At 38.5% G+C, this 20,010-nt stretch overlaps 1 protein-coding gene across 3 annotated transcripts in view; it reads right to left on the bottom strand.

Moving 5' to 3' along the window:
- Positions 1-722: 722 nt before the first annotated feature.
- The window catches only part of LOC121936741 (60 kDa lysophospholipase-like), a 35,541-nt gene continuing 16,253 nt past the window's right edge, over positions 723-20,010 (bottom strand). Inside the window, exons 7-16 of one of the 3 annotated variants that reach the window (XM_042479286.1) lie at positions 19,640-19,752; positions 17,529-17,714; positions 15,462-15,575; positions 14,132-14,251; positions 13,677-13,760; positions 11,600-11,763; positions 10,218-10,304; positions 9,062-9,161; positions 5,551-5,611; positions 723-854 (exon numbers count right to left, since the gene is read on the bottom strand). In XM_042479286.1, coding sequence (XP_042335220.1) covers positions 5,552-5,611; positions 9,062-9,161; positions 10,218-10,304; positions 11,600-11,763; positions 13,677-13,760; positions 14,132-14,251; positions 15,462-15,575; positions 17,529-17,714; positions 19,640-19,752 — 1,028 coding nt within the window. In that variant the 3' untranslated portion in view covers positions 723-854; position 5,551. Of the gene's footprint in view, positions 855-4,306; positions 4,440-5,550; positions 5,612-9,061; positions 9,162-10,217; positions 10,305-11,599; positions 11,764-13,676; positions 13,761-14,131; positions 14,252-15,461; positions 15,576-17,528; positions 17,715-19,639; positions 19,753-20,010 lie in introns of those variants that run through there. The other 2 variants (XM_042479293.1, XM_042479301.1) reach the window with 2 other exon arrangements.

The raw sequence follows: 20,010 nt of genomic DNA, 5'->3' as shown, positions 1-20,010 counted from the left end.
ATAGTTATTGGACACTGCTTCTGAACTGAGTATTCAGTTAAAAGGTTTTTATTTTCAGTATTGGAAATGTTCGATGTCTTCCAGATGTCCTGACTGATGGTAATGTGTGTACAGAAGAAAATGAGATGTTTGGGTAACCGAATTAGTCACCAAGGGTGTGTGATGATGGTAATACACACTAGACTTTCTCCTATGATAGAGATGATTCATATTCTACAGGATTGCATCTCAGAGCTTGCAGCAATATTTAGACAGAACAGAGAAAACCCATATGAAACTAGATGGAAATGTGTGTGGTAAGAATCACACCATTACTTGTGATATGCTGATGCCAGTTAGAGACTGCCAATTCAGGTGTAAAAGCTCTGGTCAGTAGAAAAGGATCATGTTGGACACAATACAGTATCAGTGAGAAACATAGTATAGTTTTGTCCCTAGTTGTTGATTATTATTATTATTATTATTATTATTATTATTATTATTTTCTGCTTAATCTCTAGGAATCCAAGCGGATTACAGTAGTAAAACAAGATATAAGTAAAAGAGAATACATAAAAATTTCCAACATCCCCATCCCTCCCCCCAGTCATAAAAACATAATTAAATGCTAAAAGGAGATTAAACCAAGAAAAGAAGTTAAAAACATTAATATACAATAACAATTAAAATGAAATAAGAGTTTCATGCAGGGTCTGGGTAAAATAAAGATAAAGATGGGGGATAATGGGAGAAAAAGGAGGGGGGAGGCAGGTCAGCAAGGATGTTCTAATCTAGTAGCAACTCTGGCAGATATAACTGAATAGGTGTTTAGGTGTAGGCAGATGGTGTCAAAATATAGCCCAGAAAGGATGACCCTATGGATAAAGGATATGAATATTTATTAGAAAACACTTGCACTGAACAACAAAGAATAGTGATTGTGTTGTTTTATATTCCTAGTTCAGTATTTTCCAACATGCTAGTGATTCTGGAAGGCAGTGGGTATTGAACACAGAATTGTAACTATTCATCCTTCCATTACAGAGCCTAACAAAGTACTTCCTCGAAGTGGTATCAGCTAGTAAAGATGCCAGTGCAAGGAAAGAAACATGCAGGAGCTTTAATAGGCAACTGATTGAGGCAAATGTGCAACTGATTGAGCCGCATCATGAGGTGGATTGACATCGTAAACACACTGCAGAAATAATCCAGTTTGAGACCGCTTTAACTGCCCTGGCTCAATCCTCGCCAATCCTGGGAACTGTAGTTTTGTGAGACATTTAGCCTTCTTGTCAGAGAGCTCTGGTCCCTCAATAAACTACAGTTCTGAGGATTCCATAGCACTGAGCCAGGACAGTTAAAGTGGCCTCAAACTGGATTATTTCTCCAGTGTGTTTTGGACCTAAATTAACTTGGACCAATCTGTATGAACTTGGATCAGAATGGCAGGGGCATTACTAGAGGGGTGCAGGGAGCACAGACCACACCAGGTGACACCCCCTAGGACCTAAGGGGAGTGCTTCCCAAACATCTGCCTTTTGGCCCACACAAACTGTGGTATTTGCTTGCATCCCTTTAAAACACTGGAGCTCAGTGGAAGAGATGGCGTGAGTGGGATGAGGCTCAGTGGAAGGAGAAAAGAGAGGTCTCCGTTTTTTAAAAAATATATTTAATTTCATTTAAATTTAAAATTAAAAACAAATATTTCTTTTTAATTTATTTTAAAAACATCACAAATTTTCGGTTAACGAAATGAAACTATGTATAGTCACCCCTCCGTTTTTGCAGACGATTCATTCCGGACCCTCCCACGAAAGCAGGAATCCGCCAATATTCAAGTCCTATTGGCTTGAATAGTGGTGTGGCCTCACGGTGCATGCCCCATTCTAAGTCCCTCTGCCCCTCATGAGTAAGTGAGGAATGCGGATCCGAAGTCCACACAAATGGAGGGACGAGTGTATATGATATTGTAATTTAAAAGTATAGTTTTAATTTTGCTAGCTGTTTATGTCACAACATAGCGATATATGGAAATTACAATTTATGAATAACATTAGTACAAAAACATTACTAAGGATTCTGTATGTTGTGATATGACAAGAGGTAAGTGCAGTGGGGGACTGACACCATGAGTTGCCACACCAGGTAACGCCAACCCTAGTGACACCACCTTAGAATAGAATGGCTCAGTTCAATTCCAGTGCAAAATGGAAACACCTCAGAACATTTGCACCTCCAGCATAAAACACCTCAGACAATCTGGAGCTCAAGGTGTCAAATATAAGCAAGAAAACCCTTTAGGGTATTTCTCCAACATGATCATATACAGAAGATATCAAGGCGGTATAATGTAGGGAGTTACTGTGCTTTGGTCACTGACAGGTCTAGCATGCAATTTGGACAAAGAATCTCCCCAACAAAATGCGGTTTCAGTGCTTATGAGGCAGGATTCTGGAGGTCACTAACGTTAGTACAATCATTTTATTATTTCTTCCTGGAATATCTTCATTCTGTAGATCATGAAAGACATGTGCTGTGGCTTGCCTGTTTGTTGTTTGTCATCTACATTGGTCTCTTTATGTCTGTTAATGTTTTTTTTTCCCCTGTTAGGTAGCCTAGCTTCATCTTTTGTTTGACTCTCCTGTTTCTCTGTTTAATGAATCTATATGTTTTAGGTAGCAAAATGCATTATGTCCTATTCATCCCCAACTGCTCCAATGTGTTGTTACTCAGGTATTAGAAAGAAAGCAGGGCAGTTTGAGTCACCAAAGAAAAGGCAGAGTATTGTCTGAGGCCACTCTGATTCTGTCACTGTAGAATGAAGCAACTCTATTGCTATTTTTATACTGTGCTGCTTTTTCATGTTTTCTTTACAGTATGTAAAGCCCAGTTCTGGGCACAGGGTATGCAAATAAGTTTTGGGAAAATGCTCTATGTCTCTTTGTTTTGATTTAGTTTCCAGTAAAATCTACAGGGTTGCAAAAACTGGGAGGGGGGCTTTAAGGATCTTTTGCAACCCTGTGCATCTGATCAACAGTGCCATGCTCTTTGAGCAGCTGGTTCTTCTAAGACACAACTAGTCTATATTTTAAAATTAGATTTTTAAAAAGTTTTCAAAAATATTGTTTTCAGGTATCATTACTTGGGAGAAGAAGGGCAAGCCTGGGCATATTGCTATGCCATTCTCTTATTAACTCTATTGCTTTTTTGTGAGTGTATTTATTTTAGTGATAATATTAGCTACCATCATAGTTACAGTTTTTAAAAAGTAAGTATAACTTTCTCATTTCTCAAAGTAGAATAAGGACTTCCTGTTGATTTATTATATATGTTATAGGCCACAGTACAAGACTACTAGGGGGATGGGACTCTCTTCTGACTATAACAAATTATCTTTAAAAAGTAACTTCTCAGGCCCTGTGGCGATGTCTTCCTATCTGCAAATGAATTAAAACACCATAATTCAACAACAATGTTATGGATTATCAACATGTTTACAATGAGCATGTTGTTTGCCCCACTTCATCAAATAGTGAGATCAATACACTGTCAGAGATCTTCCATCAGGATTGTGTAGCATAAATCTCACTGCAGAGTTATGTATTGATCATGCTCCGTAACCCTTGGGTTGAATTGTAACATTGCACAGCCGACTTTGTGATCCAGTGTGAAACATTTGCATGTGCAACAGCATCACAAATGCAACTCCATTTTCACAACTTTGGTATTAATGCAGATGTTCATTAATGTCCAACCTATACATGCATAAAATACCAACAGGACTCCAACCATCACATGAGGATGTAGCACCTTGGTGGTAATGTCCTACCCTTGAAGGCCCAACCTGGCTTCTTTCAGGTGACTTTTTATTTACATATAGGGTCTATGATTTTGCCCACATGTATACAAGTTTTAAATCATTTTAATTTGTTTTAACTGCAAAGTTGCTTAAAATGTACTCCTGGGACCTAGATTCTTAAATTATTCCTTATTGTTTTAAATTTAAACTGCTCTACATTTTTTACACTTGATCTGATCCACACTTTGCCCCAAGACTCTGTGATATAGGGTAGAATATATATATTGTAATAATAAAAAATAAAATAAATAAAAGATTTTGTAGAAGTACTAGAGTCAGTCCTCCTAATCAACAGATTTTTTTTATCCACGGCTTGAAAATATTCAAAAAATGTATAAATTCCAAATAGCAAACCTTGATTTTGAATTTTCTATGAGGGCCACCATTTTGCTCTGCCATTATATGTAACTGGACTTGAGCATCCACGGATTTTGTTATTCACAGGGGATCCTAGTACTGAACCCCAGTGGATAAGAAAGTCCCACCGCAGTAGTAATGTCACTGCTTTTCTTCTGTAAAAGAACTAAAAAATATAAAGTGCAATCCTACTATTCAATCATCTTTTTATTAGAAATTTCTTCAAATGCTTATTTGGAAGACTCTGCAAGGAAAAACAGAAAGAGAATGGTTCATTGTAACTTCTACAATAAGTCTCCTTTCAAACAACATACAGTCGGCCCTTCTTATACACGGATTTTTTATACATGGATTCAAGCATCCACGGTTTGAAAATGTTCAAAAAAGTATAAATTTCAAATATCAAACCTTGATTTTCCACTTTTTATAAGGGACACCATTTTGCTATGTCATTATATTTAATGGGACTTGAGCATCCACGGATTTTGTTATACACGGGGGATCTTGGAACCAAATCCCAGTGTATAATAAGGGTCCACTGAACAAATTCAATATGAGTTACGGCCCAACAAAGGTTGGGAACCACTGCTTTAGGCAGAAATGGGCTGTGGTGTTTGCCTGCATCCCTTTAAAACAATGGAACTTCACAGAAGAGATGATGTGAGTGAGGCAAGCTCCGCGGGAGGAGAAAGGAAAGGCCTCAGGTTTTGTTTTTGTGGGTTTTTTTTTAGAAATTAAGAATTTTACATTTTAAACTATTTTAAAAAATATTTTTTTAATTTCTCTTCCAAAACATCACATCTTACCAAATTTTCACTTTAGCCACATGAAACTATGTACAGGTAAGCACATTTAGTGCTTATGATAATGTAATTTAAAGGTATAATTTTAATTTTTGCCAGTTGTTTATGTCACGATTGCCATTACATTCAATGATATAAATAAATAAATAAATAAATAAAATATATGAGAATTACGATTTATGAGTAACATTAGTACAAAAAACTTTTCTAAGGATTCTGTATGGTGTTGTATGGGAGGTCAGTTGGGGTGGGGGGATGACACCATGTGTTACTGCACTGGGTGATGCCAACCCTAGTGAAGTCACTGCAAGTCTTCACATAAGTAAAATTAGCACCCATGGAAAACGTATTATAAAACAGAATTCAGAGACACAGCCATCTTAGTCCGGAATGTAAGTGTGCAAAGGGATCTAGTAGCGCCTTTGAGACTGTGCAAAAGAAACTGTAGCATTACCGGTAGCTTTCATAGACTTGGACTACTTCATCAGATGCAGAGATCCCTCTGCACACTGATATTACAGAAAAATTAAACAGAACATTTGGAACACCTACCTCATTTTGATTTCAGCTGAATCAGGAAGTCCAGGGTTTGATTGTTGTTTGTAATATTTGCCTACAAATATATGAAAATCTGCTAAATTTCTGGGACTTGTCAAAGGTATTACAGATTGAGCATCCCTTATCTGAAAATCCAAAATGCTCCAAAATTCAAAACTTGGCTGAAACAGTGACACCTTTGCCTTCTGATGGTTCAATGTAAACAAACTTTGTTTGGTGCACAAAATTATTTTAAATATTGTATAAATTACCTTCAAAGTATGTGTATATGAAGGTGTATATGAAACATGTCTCGTATGTGTATTAAGTGTATATGAAACATAAATGAATTTTATGTTTAGAAATGGGTCCCCTCTCCAAAATATCTCATTATGTATAGGCAAATATCCTGAAATCCTCCCTGCTAGAGAATGCTAGTGCTGCATGAAACTATAACTCTCAGATTGCATAGGTTGAAGCCATGGCAGTTAATGCAGCATCAAAATGCAATATAGTTCTTCCAGATAGGTGTAAAGCAGCGTGAAAGCTTGTGATATAATTCTTTGAGTTTTGCTAGGTTTTGCTGGATGTTGAGTCAGGATGGTGTAAGTGGTTTGAGCATTGGATTATGACTCTGCAGACCAGGGTTCAAATCCTCGCTGAGGCCCAGAAACTCACTGAGTGAATTTGGGAATCAGGAAAGAGATTCCACTCTCTCTCAGTCTCAGAGGAAGGCAAAGGCATACCCTTAGGATCACCATATATTGGAAACTTGTTCCATTCTTTTTAGAGGCTATTTGTAGCAATATCAAAGGGTTATTTTTGTTTGTTTTTCTGATTTAGCTTGCTTAGGTCATTGTTTGGTTTGCAGAAGAAATTTTCTACTCTGATTAAAAAAAATGTTTTACAAGTATAGTGCTATAATGCAAAAATGCTGTTTCTCGGATGCACTAAAAAATTAAAAGAAAAAGGAGCAATGGGTACTTTTTGTTCCAATATATCTCAGAATTTAAAAAAAGCAACACTGAAGGGTGGGCATAAAATGCTGCAGCTAGTGCTGGGAATTTCCAAAAAACAGTCTGGCACAATAGAAACAGTGTTTAGATTTTTTATAACCCCAGGAATTACAGCAATAAATACTACAACTTCCCAACACATCTGTCTAGTCTGGAGCAGCCCAACATTATGTATCACGAAAGAGACTCTAGCAGGATAGCCTGGCCACCATAATCCATGGACTGGTAAATTCTAGACTGAAATGCTGTAAAATGTCATTTGCCTGGGACTGCCCTTTAGCTTGGTTTATAAATTGCAACTTAATACAGAATGCAGTAGCTAGGGACACCTTGTACTGCACTTACAGGTCTTGTCCTGAAAGACCTGTACTAGTTGCCAATCAGCTACTGAAAACAGTAAACAGAATAAATCATGCAGTGAGAATACAACGGCCCAGTATATGTGAAGAGGTAGGTAGTAAGTGAAGAACTACTACTCTACATGAATTCAAGGTTCCAAGGCCAGATAAACTGCATCCAAGAGTGCTAAAGGAACTTGCAGATGTAATCTCAGAATAATCTTTGTGAATTCTTAAAGGACAAGAGAGGTCCCAGAAGACTGGAACAGGGCAAATGTTGTCCCCATCTTCAAAAGGGAAAAAAAGAGAACCAGAGAGCAATTACCAACCAGTCAGCAAAGATACCAGGAAAGATACCAGCCTACGAACACTTAAGAATGCTGTGATTACTGAGCACCAGCCTGGGTGTCTCAAAAATAATTCATGTCACAGTCATGACTCTTTTTTTGATAAAGCTATAAACTTAGTAGATCAGGGAAATACTGTAAGTGTAGTTGAGCAGAAAGAGAGGAAGGCCACATGCTAGATGGATGGACTCAATTAAAAAGGTCATGAGTATGAATTTGCAGGACCTGAGCAGATTGGTGCAACATAGGGAGTCTTGGAGATGTCTCACCTACAGGGTCGCCATGGGTCGAGATCGACTTGAGGATGGATAACAGCAACAACAAAGTATATGCTTCAGTAAGACTTTTTACAAGGTGTCCCAGGATATTGTTATAGGCAAGCTGGTGAACTGTGCTACGGTTAGGTAGATCCGTAATTGGTTGACAGACTGAACCCAGAGTGCTCATCAACCACATTTCATCCTTGAGAGCAGAGTGGTGCCTCAGAGCCCTGGTCCCAGTGTTGTAATGTCTTTATAAATTACTTAGATGACGGAATAAAAGCTATGCTAATCCAATTTACAGATGACATCAATGGAAGTGGGGTGACAGGAAATTGCTTAGAGGATAGGATCAGAATACAAAATGATCTTGACAGATTGGAGAGTTGAGCTACAACTAATGAAATGAATTTTGAGAGAGATAAATGTAAAATACTACATCCAGGCAGGAAAAATGAAATGAGAAAATACAGGATGAGTGACATCTGTCTTGAAAAACAAACATGAGAAAAGGATCTAGGGGTTTTACTAGACCACAAACTAAACACAAATCAACAGTTTGGGACAGGAGCCAAAAAAACCCAATATAATTTTGGGTTACATGCAAAAGAGTATAGTATCCAGATCAAGAAAAGTAGCAGTTTTCAGACCTAATCTGGAATACTGTGTCCAGTCCTGGGCACAATAATTCTAGAAGGCTATCAACAAGCTCGAACATGTCCAAAGAAAAATGACCAGGACAATCAAAGGAAATGGCCTTAGTATGTTCAAGCATAGGGAGGAGAAGACTGAGAGGTGGCATGATAGCTATAATTAAATATCTGAAGAGCTGTCATTTAGAAGATGGAGCAAGCTTATTTTTTGCTGCTCCAGAGACTAGAACATGAACCAATAAATTCAAACGAGACCATATGCATCTGAGGAAGTAAACTTTAGTCTATAAAAGCTCATGCTGCCAGCTTCTTTCTTTCAGTTAGTTTCAAAGGTGTTACAAGATCTCTCTACATACTGATTCTACAGACTAACACAGCTATATCTTTGAATTAAATAAATTCAAAGGACAAGAAAAGAGATTCCACCTAACTGTTAGAAAGCACTTTCTTACTGTGACAACTGTCTGACAGTGGGATAGACTGCCCCAAAAGATGATGGACTCTTCATCTTTGGATGTCTTTAGACAGAGTTGTATGAGCATCTTTCAGGGGAACTTTAGTTGTGTCTTCCTGTATGACAGAGGGTTGTAGTCCCTTGCAAGTACTCTATGATTCTGTGGTTGCTCCCTTGTCAGTGAGGCAGTAAATCTGCTCCTGGCTTTAGTATTTACTTTCAAGGAGTTTCTAAGTTGCTTTACCTATTATCCCAAGAATTTCACTACCCAGAACATTTATAATGCCTTTGCAGAATTATGCAGTTCAGTGGAAGAGAACGACATTCAGTTGTGGTTTTAGTGAAATGCTTCCTATTATACCATGTCATACACCAAGACAGGGATGAGTGATAATGCACACTACACATAAACTTAGAAGTGTTTTGCATCATGTATAACAAGCAATGGGTGCACTTACTACTTGGAGAGGTGTTCTTCCAGAATAATCAGCGTGTTCCATATCTACACCTGCAAGATGCCAAGCCATCAATCCATCTACATCACCCTTAGAAGCGAGGCTGAGAATGGGGAATAGAAAACAACAACACACATTTGTCATATGGTTTCCCATTAACTATGGCCCATTACAGACTGCTTAAAAGCGGCAGTCTGCCAGCGCTGCTGGTTGCTCCGTGAGGGAGCCGCAGCAGCCAAACCGCGCGACTCCCGTGCGGAGCAAATAAAAAGCTCCAAAATGGTGCTTCTTCCCGTGGTGCGGTTATGATGCCGCAAGGCGCCAATTGTGCACTCGCAACGTCATAAGCGCCGTGCAACGTGCGGACGCTATGCGTCCGACACGTAATAATGGCAGCGCCTGTGTGTATAGGGCGCCGCCATTATTATGTCCCCGTCACGTGATAGGGGTGAGGCCGGTGTGGACGCTAGGTCCCCGGCCAACCCCTATCACGTGATGGGGGCGCCTCAAGAGCCCATGTGTAACGGGCCTGGGAATATATCTTTTTATGCAGGTGAACTTTGCACAACCACCTTAGATCAATTAAACATAAAAGAAAGTCGGAAGACAAATAGTTCTGAGCTGAGATGGAAACTGCAGTGCTGCTAAGATCTGCTTAAATCATAAACAAACAGGTATTACAAAACTACTTTCCACACATGGAACTATTTCATTCAGTATTACTGTTTACACTCATGTATAAGTATAAAAATTTTAGTCAAAAAATCCACCCAAAAAACCTGGGTTGACTTATCCACGGGTCAATGTAAGTACTGTACCTTAACACATATCAAAATAAGAACCATCTCCTTCTCTGAATATAGTGGCCTTTCTGCATGCCTGGGCAGGAAAATAGGGGCATTATTTGGCATTAATTTCATTTCCTTCATCCTTTACATCCTTTGCTCCATGCCCCTAAGTTTTACCCTTGACTTATAGATGGGTTATATAAAAATCCATAATTTTGGCTCCAAAACCTGCCTTCGACTAATACATGAGGTCAGTTTATAGTCAAGTATGTACAGTGTTTACTGTGAAAAGGAGGATGCTGGGTTAATAGACTTTTGGTACACAAAAGAGGCTCTTCTTGTGTTCCTAGATTTAATTTTGTTTTCCTTACAGGCAGAGTTTGGTCCCAGCATTCTCCAGCTCTTCCTTGGAAAGGTGAGCTCCTGTTTTACGAAGTAGCTGTATGACTTCCATGTGCCTTTATAAAACAAAAGAAGGAAAATGAAAGAAAACATTATTATTATTGCCAAGGAACTGTTGCCAATTAATTCTTTCTTATAAAGATTCTTATTAGATATGAATCCTTAATAAAACTATATAGACAGAAGAGTTTAGTTACTCAGCCTTGCCTACTCTCCTTCTGATAAACTGGGGGTGGGCAATCTTGATGGGCTCAGGTGCCAATTTTATACTCAGTGACCTTCCTGGATCCACAGAGACTACCAAACATCCCCAACCCGAAAAAAACACGCCTAAAGAGACTCATTACTCATTTTGAAAAATGAGTATTCTCAAAAACAGTGCATGGGGATGGTGGTCCTGCAGCCTACTTATAAGTTGTATTGTTGCTCCTGAATCATTCCAGGGGAGGCAATTCAATCTAGGGCAAGAAAAAGAATAACCCGGGGAATATGGAGGAGTTGAGGGCCACAAAAATCCCCAGGTCCACATGTGGCCCCAGGGTTGCACTGTGCACCTTGTTATGAATCAATAATGTAATATTTCTATGACTATCTATGCTGGCTCACCCAGGAATAGGACAGGAGGATATAGACAGTTGTTCATATTTTCTATTTTAGATAGCACCACAGTCCCAATCCTCATCACAGTGGTATTCTTCAGAGAAGGTAAGCAACTGCTATTCCTTGTTTACAAGATCTCTCTGTCCCAACACCATCAGAAGCACATCTGGGGGAACGAGGGAGAGGGTCTTCTCAGTGGCTGCCCCCAAGCTCTGGAACCTCCCTCCAAAGAGTTTGTTGTTTCCTCAGACTTTTGAAGACTGACTGCTCAAGGGGACTATGCCCTGCATAGTGTGTTTTATTGTCCATTTATTGTTTTCTTTTGAACATTATTGTTTTTAATTGATTTTAATTTTATTGATAGTTTAATTATATTTGTAACTATAAGAAAAATTTTAGCTGTGCTTTTTTTTAAAAAAAAAGTCTTGTAAGCCACCTTGAGTGTCAGGCTGGGGAAAGGTAGGCTATAAAAAAAATAAACAGCATCAGCAACAAGAATGTGAACCCAAAGCTCAGGACCTTTTTGTTGTTTAAAAATAGCATTGGTCATTTGTTCTTAAAATGTAGAACACTTTAGCAATAACGTTACACTAATCTGGTTATGTTTTCTTTTTAATGAAAAAGCCTTCAAAAAACAACAAATGGACAAAATAGGACAACAACCTTCCATTACCCTTTTTTTGTCGTGGGGGGGGGGGGAACCCTGCAATATTTTAGAAGGAACATTAGGTATCTTTCCCATTTTTCCTACCTGAATTCAATGGCATTCATCAATGGGGTAGCACCATATCTGTCTTTGCCATAAACACTTGCCCCACTTTTCAGTAGGTACTCAGTTAAGTGAACATGCCCTTCACTTGATGCCACATGAAGTGGAGTGCGGCCATCATAATCTTCACAGTTCAAATTTCCACCCTGCAAAAGAGAAACACATACACCATTTGCCAGCAATGAGAATGATTGCTATGGTTCAAAAAATAGACTTAACATTACCAAGGATAATATGGTAGTGTTCAATACATGCCTCTTAGTTTCTCCCATTTAAAGAATGTGACCAGCATTATAATCAGTCCCCACCCCTGTATCCATGGATTCTTTATCCACAGATGCAAGCATCCACAGCTTTAAAATGTTTTTTTTAATTATAAATTCCAAAAAGCAAACCTTGATTTTGCCAATTTATGTAAAAGACACCATTTTACTATGCCATTATATTTAATGGGTCTTAAGCATCTATTGATTTTGGTAACCATGAAGGGTCCTTGAACCAAACCCCACCAGATACCAAAGGCCCACTGTATTACGACTTAACATGTGTTCAGATAGACTCAATTACCTGAGCTCCAGGATCCCTTCCTATATGGCATTGTATAATAGTTGAGTTTATTTACTATACAGAATCAGTACAGCCCTTCCCTCAGCAATCTCTGAAGAATGATATAATAAATTCCTCTTTTCAGTCAAACTAATCCCCTGTGACTCTGGCCAAACAGAGACAAAAGAGCATGTACTACTCCAGTGCCTATACTACAGGGACATCTGCCACAGTCTTATTTCATCTCTGTTGCATAAATACCAAGGACACACCAGTCAATTTTACACTTTTATGTTGCTTTTGGACATCAACCCTGATATATTCTATAATGTTGCCAGATTCTGTGCAGCTGCATTTAAAATTCATCAAGCAATGACCTGTACAGTAGGCTAGTACCAATCTTGTCTTGCTATACTGGAATCTAAAAGAATACTTTAAATACTGTTTTTAACCTTTGTTTTTTACCTTGTTTTGCCTTCTTCTATTCTGTATCCCCTTTTTACCTGTGCTGGTCTATGACCATAATAAAGATGAACTGAACTTAATCGGTACAGATGTAGGGAGAGCCTAAAATTCCATACAGAGAACGAAACTCATTATTCCACATCAAATCTACAGAAAACCACTTTCCAGAGCTTGTTCTCTTCCTGCCTTACCTTGTCTCCCCCCAAAGACTTCAGGTTGTATCCCAAATGTTACTTTTGTTTTCCTCTCACATCTATTTTAGCTGTCAGCTTAATGACAGAGGCTATAAATGCATATCCTCCAATTGTCTTGATTTGACAGCAACAGTCCCAATTAATCCTCCATTTTCTAACTTTTTCAGCTGCTTTTAAAATGCCCCCATTTCTCTCTCCTCTTCCCACTTTGCCCTCAGCTTACTTCCATTGCTGCAAACTCAGTTCAAAGTGCAAAAATTGTTTGCATTCAGTTAACTCAGTGGGGAGAAGAGGAAGAGGAAGAGGTTTGCTCTTTCCAGTGGACTCAGGCAAATGCAAAGTGTGTAGGTTCTCCTAGCTTGTGTGTTCTTCCTCATTAATAACTTCTGCCATCTTGACCACACTCTGATGTCACTTGGCCACATGTTTTATCTACCTTTCATCTATGAAATGTTGGAGAATATGTAAACATCACAGGCTCAGTATAAGACAATTCTAGAGATAAAACAACATCTGCCCTGGAAAACACCTCCACTTAAAACCTTAGAAAGCTGCTACAAAACAGAGCAGACAAGCTGCCCTTTAACGTCCTGCAATCCAAAAATACGTTGGACTATGTTCTCCACCATCACTGCTGCCTGAAGATAGTAAACATTGTAGGCCACTTGGAGTGTGCCAGGTTGGGGAAAGTTGGGTTACATTGTGTGGGGCTGTATCACTGAGTAGTTGCAACTGAACCTTATCCAAGCATTGATCTGTGCCCCAAGGACTTTTAGCCCAACCAGTACAGCAAGGTTACTCTTACACATCTGAATGGTATCATTGTTCTGAACAAGCTTCAAATATATATTTACCACTTCTTCAATGGCTTTCAGTGCATCCATGTCTCCAGTTTTAGCAGCAGCACAAGCCAAAGATGGGATCAAAGCTCCAAGCTCCTAAAAAAACCCAAAAAGTTTGAAAATACTGATTGCATGAACACACACACACACACACACACACACACACAATATCTGTATATGTATAGTTAAAGAAATGCAATATTATATAAATATAATATAAATACATACATACATATATACAATGTATCTATAAATACATTGATGAAATATACCCAGATAAATGGAGTGAGATTGATTTAATTTATTACAGAATCACAAAGATAATATGATTTTAAAACAAGTACAGGAATGACAAAGATTGGGAAAATTCATTTTAATTTCCTTTCGTCACTATCAGTATAATTTTACAGAATAAGCAAGTTTTCAGCTTAGGTTTATACATGCATAAGTTTGATCTCTGTGTTTACCTCTTTGCAGTTAAGACTTATAAATTTGGTCATCACTTTGATAAAGATGCTGTTACTTAAGGAGCTCTGGTTTCCTGTGAACATAGAAGACATTTCACCTCTGAGATTGTCACACAGCATCTGGGGATGGAAAGCAGACAGATTGTGTGAAAGAGATCAAAACTTCATTGGAAAACAAGAAAAGAAAAGAATATCATGTAATTTAAAAAATACTTTGTTTGCCCTTAAGCTGCATGAATTCACCATGATTCCAAAATTCACTAAATTCATTCAAGAGCTCTTGTTTTTATCATTTGTGCAGTGCATCCTGTATACATATTGCATTACAAAGTGCAGCCAGGAGAAAGCCTAAAAGCCAGGCATCTTAACTGTGCACCAAATGTGGGGGTATGGCAGGAGCCTCCACTGAGATTTCACATTTTTGGCTAATATGTCAGCATTTCAGTTAACCTGGCCTCAAGCCATTTAAGCAAAACCAGGAGCCCTGGTGGTGCAGTGGTTAAATCTTGGTACTGCAGCCACAAGGTTGCCGTGAGTTTGTTCTCAGGGGCTCCACGGTTGACTCATCCTTTCATAGGTCAGTAAAATGAGTACCCAGCTTGCTGGGGCCAATTGGCTTACAGACTGGAAACCTCTTAGAGAGTGCTGAATTCACCATGAAGCAGTATAGAAATGTAAGTGCTGTTGCTTGTCTAAAGTGAACCCCAGACAGACTAGCCTCCAAATTTTGTACAGTTGGCCCTTCTTATCCGCGGATTTTTTATACATGGATTCAAGCATCCATGGCTTGAAAATATTTTTTAAAAGTATAAATTTCAAGTATCAAATCTTGATTTTCCCATTTTATATAAGGGACACCATTTTGCTATGCCATTGTAGTTAATGGGACTTGAGCATACATGGGTTTTGTTATTCACAGGGGTTCCTGGAACCAAACCCCAGCGGATAACAAGGGTCCACTGTAGTTCTAGCCTCTGAATACTTCATAAGAACATGTTGTTGTTGCTGTGTGCCTTTAAGTCATTTCTGACTTATGGTGACCCTATGGTGAACCTATCACAGGTTTTCTGGGGCTGAGAGTGTGTGCCCTGCCCAAGGTCACCCAGTGGCTTTCCATGGCCAAGCAGGGAATCGAATCCTAGTCTTCAGGGTCATAGTTCAATCCTGGAACCAGTATACTAGACTGTCTCTTGCAGAACTCATTACAGAAATCGAATTGGGATAGAATTAAGGCACAATGGCCAAATCTACCTTCCAAAGAAACAGAAGTCAAACTGTAATTTGAACCTAAAATTTAAAAAAAAAACCACCTGAAATTTGCATGCTTTACCTGCTTCTTTTCCTTCCAAGTAAGTTGACTTTGGGCCAACACATATGAGAGCTTTGCCAAAGATGCTTCAGGTGTCATGTCCCCTCCTGAAATTACTCCAACATGAGCAAGGTCCTAGAAATAACAAAATTTTATGTAGTAAAATGTTGGGCATGATTAACCTAATTGGCTGTAGAACAACAGTAATGAAACACAAATGTGGTTTATCCTATGATTTGTGATACCAAATTTGTTCTTTTCTATTTATCCCTGCTCCAAACCTGTCTTCACAATAAAAAATGTACTTGCCGCTACCAAAAATCAGCCCTCTGTACTTCTTAGAAATTTGGTAGGTTGATGAAAGCATAGGGCTGATACCACCACTAGAGATAAGATGGATGAAACTGAAATATGTATTAAAAGAATTATTTACCAAAGAATTAGATGCCATTTTTAAAACTAAACTTAGTTAAATGCATCTAGATTAAACATTTTTAATTCTGTTGTTGTTGTGTTCATTCAAGTCATTTCTGATTTATGGGGATCCTAAGGTGAACCTATCATGAGGTTTCCATGGCAAGATTTGTTCAGAGGGGGATGGCCATTGCAGCTCACTGAAGACGAGAGAAAGTGACTTGCCCAATGCCACCCAGTGTAAGACCAAGCAGGGATTCAAATCCTGGTCTCCCAGAATCATACTCCAACTTTCAAACCATTACACTACACTGCCTCTCATTGGTTATCCTTAATGATCATCCCTAATAGGCAAGAGAGTCTTCACTAGCTAAATAATTCTCAATAGCTTTTCCTCCAGACCAGATTTCTATAACTCCATACAAATTCTTCACAACCTAGAACAGAGGTTTATAAAAGTCTCCCAATGCCCCTAGCTTCCCACCTCCCAGATTTTCATCATGTAGCATGACAAAGGTGATTACTAGTTATAAGTATATTAAAAACATGCATAAAAAAGGCCTGAACAAAAGGTCCTTGCCTGCTTGGACAATAAGAAAGGGGCCATCTTAGTTTCCCTTGAAAAGAGTTCCAAAGCCTGGAGCCCCATCCTATCATTTGCACAAAACTGGAAATTATGTTTTGGTCATTACAGATATCTATTTTGGTCTGTTTCGATCTTTTTGTGTTTTTTTTAAAGATCTAGGGGCCTCAGAAACGGCAAGATGACAAAGACTAATAACTCCTGGATGCCACTAGAATTGTGACCTTCAAGTTCCTTTTGCCTAAAAAATGTTTGTATTTGTGTATTTTGGGCAACTGTAGTGCACTCTACGTGAGGCAGCCTTTGGAAACTTGAGCGGATGCAAAATGCTCCAGCTAGAATGCTGACTGGGGTCAATTATAAGGAATATATAACTCCCTTGTTGCAACAGCTTCACTGGCTACTGGTTCATTTCTTGGCATAATTCAAAGTGCTGGTCCTGACCTATAAAACCTTATATGCCTTAGGTCCAGACTATTTGAGAGACCGTATCTCCCCATTCAAACCTGTTAGAGCCCTAATATCTTGAGGAGAAGGCTTTCTCTTGGGACCACCACCATCCCAGGCTCGCTTGGTGAGGACACCAGAGAGAACCTTCTCAGTGGCTGCTCCCACACTCCGGGGCTTCCTTCCACAGGAAGCTAGGCTAACCCTCTCTCTCCTTGACTTTAACTGACAAGCAAAAACGGTTTTGTTGAGGCAGGCTTTTTATATATAATCATAGGATGGCTTTTATATGGGGTATTTCTTATATGGGGTGGATATTGTATTTTTTAATGTATGTAATTTTATATTGTTTTTATTTGATGTTTTTAATTGTTTTTATGGTAATATGTACAGTATTTAAACTGTTTTTATTTGTGAGCCACCTTGGGTCTCTTTCTGGGAGAAAGGTGGCACAAAAATTAAATGCTGATTTTTAAAACCTTTACTTTCCTACACTGTGCCTGTCTACTTGCTATTTCTGCAGACACAGCCTTGTATTCAGTTGTTGTAAGCTTAATTAGGTTTGTTTACTAGGTTATTAGTAGAGTAAACAGCACAGTCTATGCTGTTACTGAAAAAATTACTGAACATTTCACTTCCTTCACCTGTCCAGTTGCGTAGGTTGGAGCCACAGAGCCTCGCAAACACTGTGTGCAGTTTAGGATCACCACATTCCTCTCTGTCGCTTGCCTCAACTCTTCTAGCAAATCAGGACGGTTGTTTGGGGCATTGCCACAGCCATACGTTTCCAGTACTATCCCTTCCATCGGATGCTGGAGGAATGCCCTCACCTATTGAGACAATGGCATTAATGAAACAGCAGAGGTGGATACATGTTGAGATAGTTACACAAATGTATGGCATATTCGTATCAGTACCCTGTATTGTCCTGTCTGAACCAAATTAAGATGGAAGCTCTAGATATCCATTGCTACATAGTTCCCTTCTAGAATTAATGTTAATGTTTTACGTTTACATAAGAAAAATGAGTACTCAGACTTTGTTGTTGTTAACTGCCCTCAAATCAGCCCCAACTTATGGCGACCCTTTGGATGAGACATCTCCAAGCCTTCCCTGTCCTCCACTGCTCTGGAATAGCAGTTGCTCATGTTGATGACCTCCCTAACTGAGTCTAGCCATCTGGCATATGGTCTTCCTCTCTTTTTACTGCCCTCAACCTTTCCTAGCATTATTGTTTTTTTCCAGTGAGTGGTGTCTTCTTATGATGTGGCAAAAATATGATACCACAGTTTCGTCATTTTGGTTTCCAGGGAGAGTTCTGGTTTGATCTGTTCTAGGGCAAATTTGCTTGTCCTTTTAGCTGTCCACAGTATCTTCAGCACTCCTCTCCTGCATCACATCTCAAATTAGGGTTTTTTTAAATGGTTTTTTTTTTTCATTCTCCATCTCTCACATCCATACATGGTGGTGGGAAATACTATGGCTTGGACAATTCTGAATTTGGTACTCAGTTGTATGTCTTTGCTCTTTCGGATCTTTTCTAGTACTTTCATCACCACCCTTCGTATTTCTAGTCTTCTTCTTATTTCTTGGCTGCAGTCGCCATTCTGATCTAGGTTTGATCCTAGATACAGGAACTGTTTATTTTAATTTCTCCATTCTAATAAGTTGACTTTATGCATTTCTTCCATGGTCATTATTTTTGTTTTCTTTTTGTTCAGCATTAAGCCTGCTTTTGCACTTTGTACTCAGGCTATACATAAGAATATAATTGTTTCTTTATCAATGCCTTTAACGCTAGAAATAACTATTCATTGTATCCTTGCAGTCTACTCTGCTTTTTTTTTTAAAATCTTACTCACAAATAAAATATATATATTTAAGTAGACAATAAATCATACATAAAACATACATGGCATAAGTCACTGATCTGTAGGTAAGCAGGAGAAGAGAGTCTAACACAGTACTGGGGCACATATGTTTGAATGCTCAGGGCTCAGTCCATCAGTAAGTTTATATGTAATCAACCCTTCAATTTCCTTCACGTTAAGTTTCACAGTCACTGCAAATGGTGGATGTTGGGGAAGGTTATGAGTTTCAATATGGAACCAAAAGGTGAGGAAGGACAAAGATATTATGATTTATGAACAGAAAAGAGAAAAAGTAAAATGTTGCCTACAAAAAATTTCTGATATTAAAGGTTGAGTCTCCCTTATCCCAAATACTTGAAATCCAAGATGTTTGGATTTCATATATTTTTGGATTTTGGAATCCCTATATTTCCACATATGTACATAGTGAGATATATCTTGGAGATGGAACCCCAGTCTAAACACAAAATTCATTTGTGTTTCATATACACCTCATACACATAGCTTGAAAGTTATTTTACACAACATTTTAAATAATTTTAAAACAAAGTTGGTGTATACTGAACCACCAGAGAGCAAAGGTGTCACTGTCTCAGTCACCCAAAAGAAAACTTTTGGTTCAGATTTTGAAATTCTGGATAAGGGAGACTTAACTTGCATTCAGCATTAATCAAATGACAGAATTAATTTTTGAAAAAAGATATGCTGATCATTACAAGCATTTTTTAAAGCCAAACATATTGGTCTATTTGCATAAATGCTCTCTGCATGTTTTCCTTTGGTTTTGAAATGTACAATTGAGATAATGACTGGTGGCCAACTGTGAAATTATGGTTGGTAGTTTATTTAACATAGCTTTGTTCATGTTTTACTGGACCACATACAGTAGTAGCAGTAATTCCTGGGAAGATCCTCAGCAACCCCACATTCCTATTCATATCGGTGTGGACCTTAAACTTCTTTGTGGTAGTGGCTCGCCATACAATTCCCCAGTCAACTTTGAGAAAGAAAGAAAGCAGAGAAGAGAAAAAGGAGAGTCTATGAGCTTGGGAGAGGACAAGTACTCAGTAACATTAAAAAAACAACCCACTCCCCAAAAAAACAAATATGCAGACATAAGGGATACTAGTAGTCTTCATGTTAATTTTTTAACTGCAGAATTTACACAGATGTATATCTACAGTAATGTGCAATTCTTCTAGGGCAGGGATGGGCAGTGTGTGGTTCTCCAATGCAGATGGACCAGAATTCTCAA

Source organism: Sceloporus undulatus, chromosome 1 (genome assembly GCF_019175285.1).
Source record: "Sceloporus undulatus isolate JIND9_A2432 ecotype Alabama chromosome 1, SceUnd_v1.1, whole genome shotgun sequence".
Classification (NCBI taxonomy): Eukaryota; Metazoa; Chordata; class Lepidosauria; order Squamata; family Phrynosomatidae; genus Sceloporus; species Sceloporus undulatus.
This window is presented reverse-complemented; position numbering and strand designations above follow the sequence as displayed.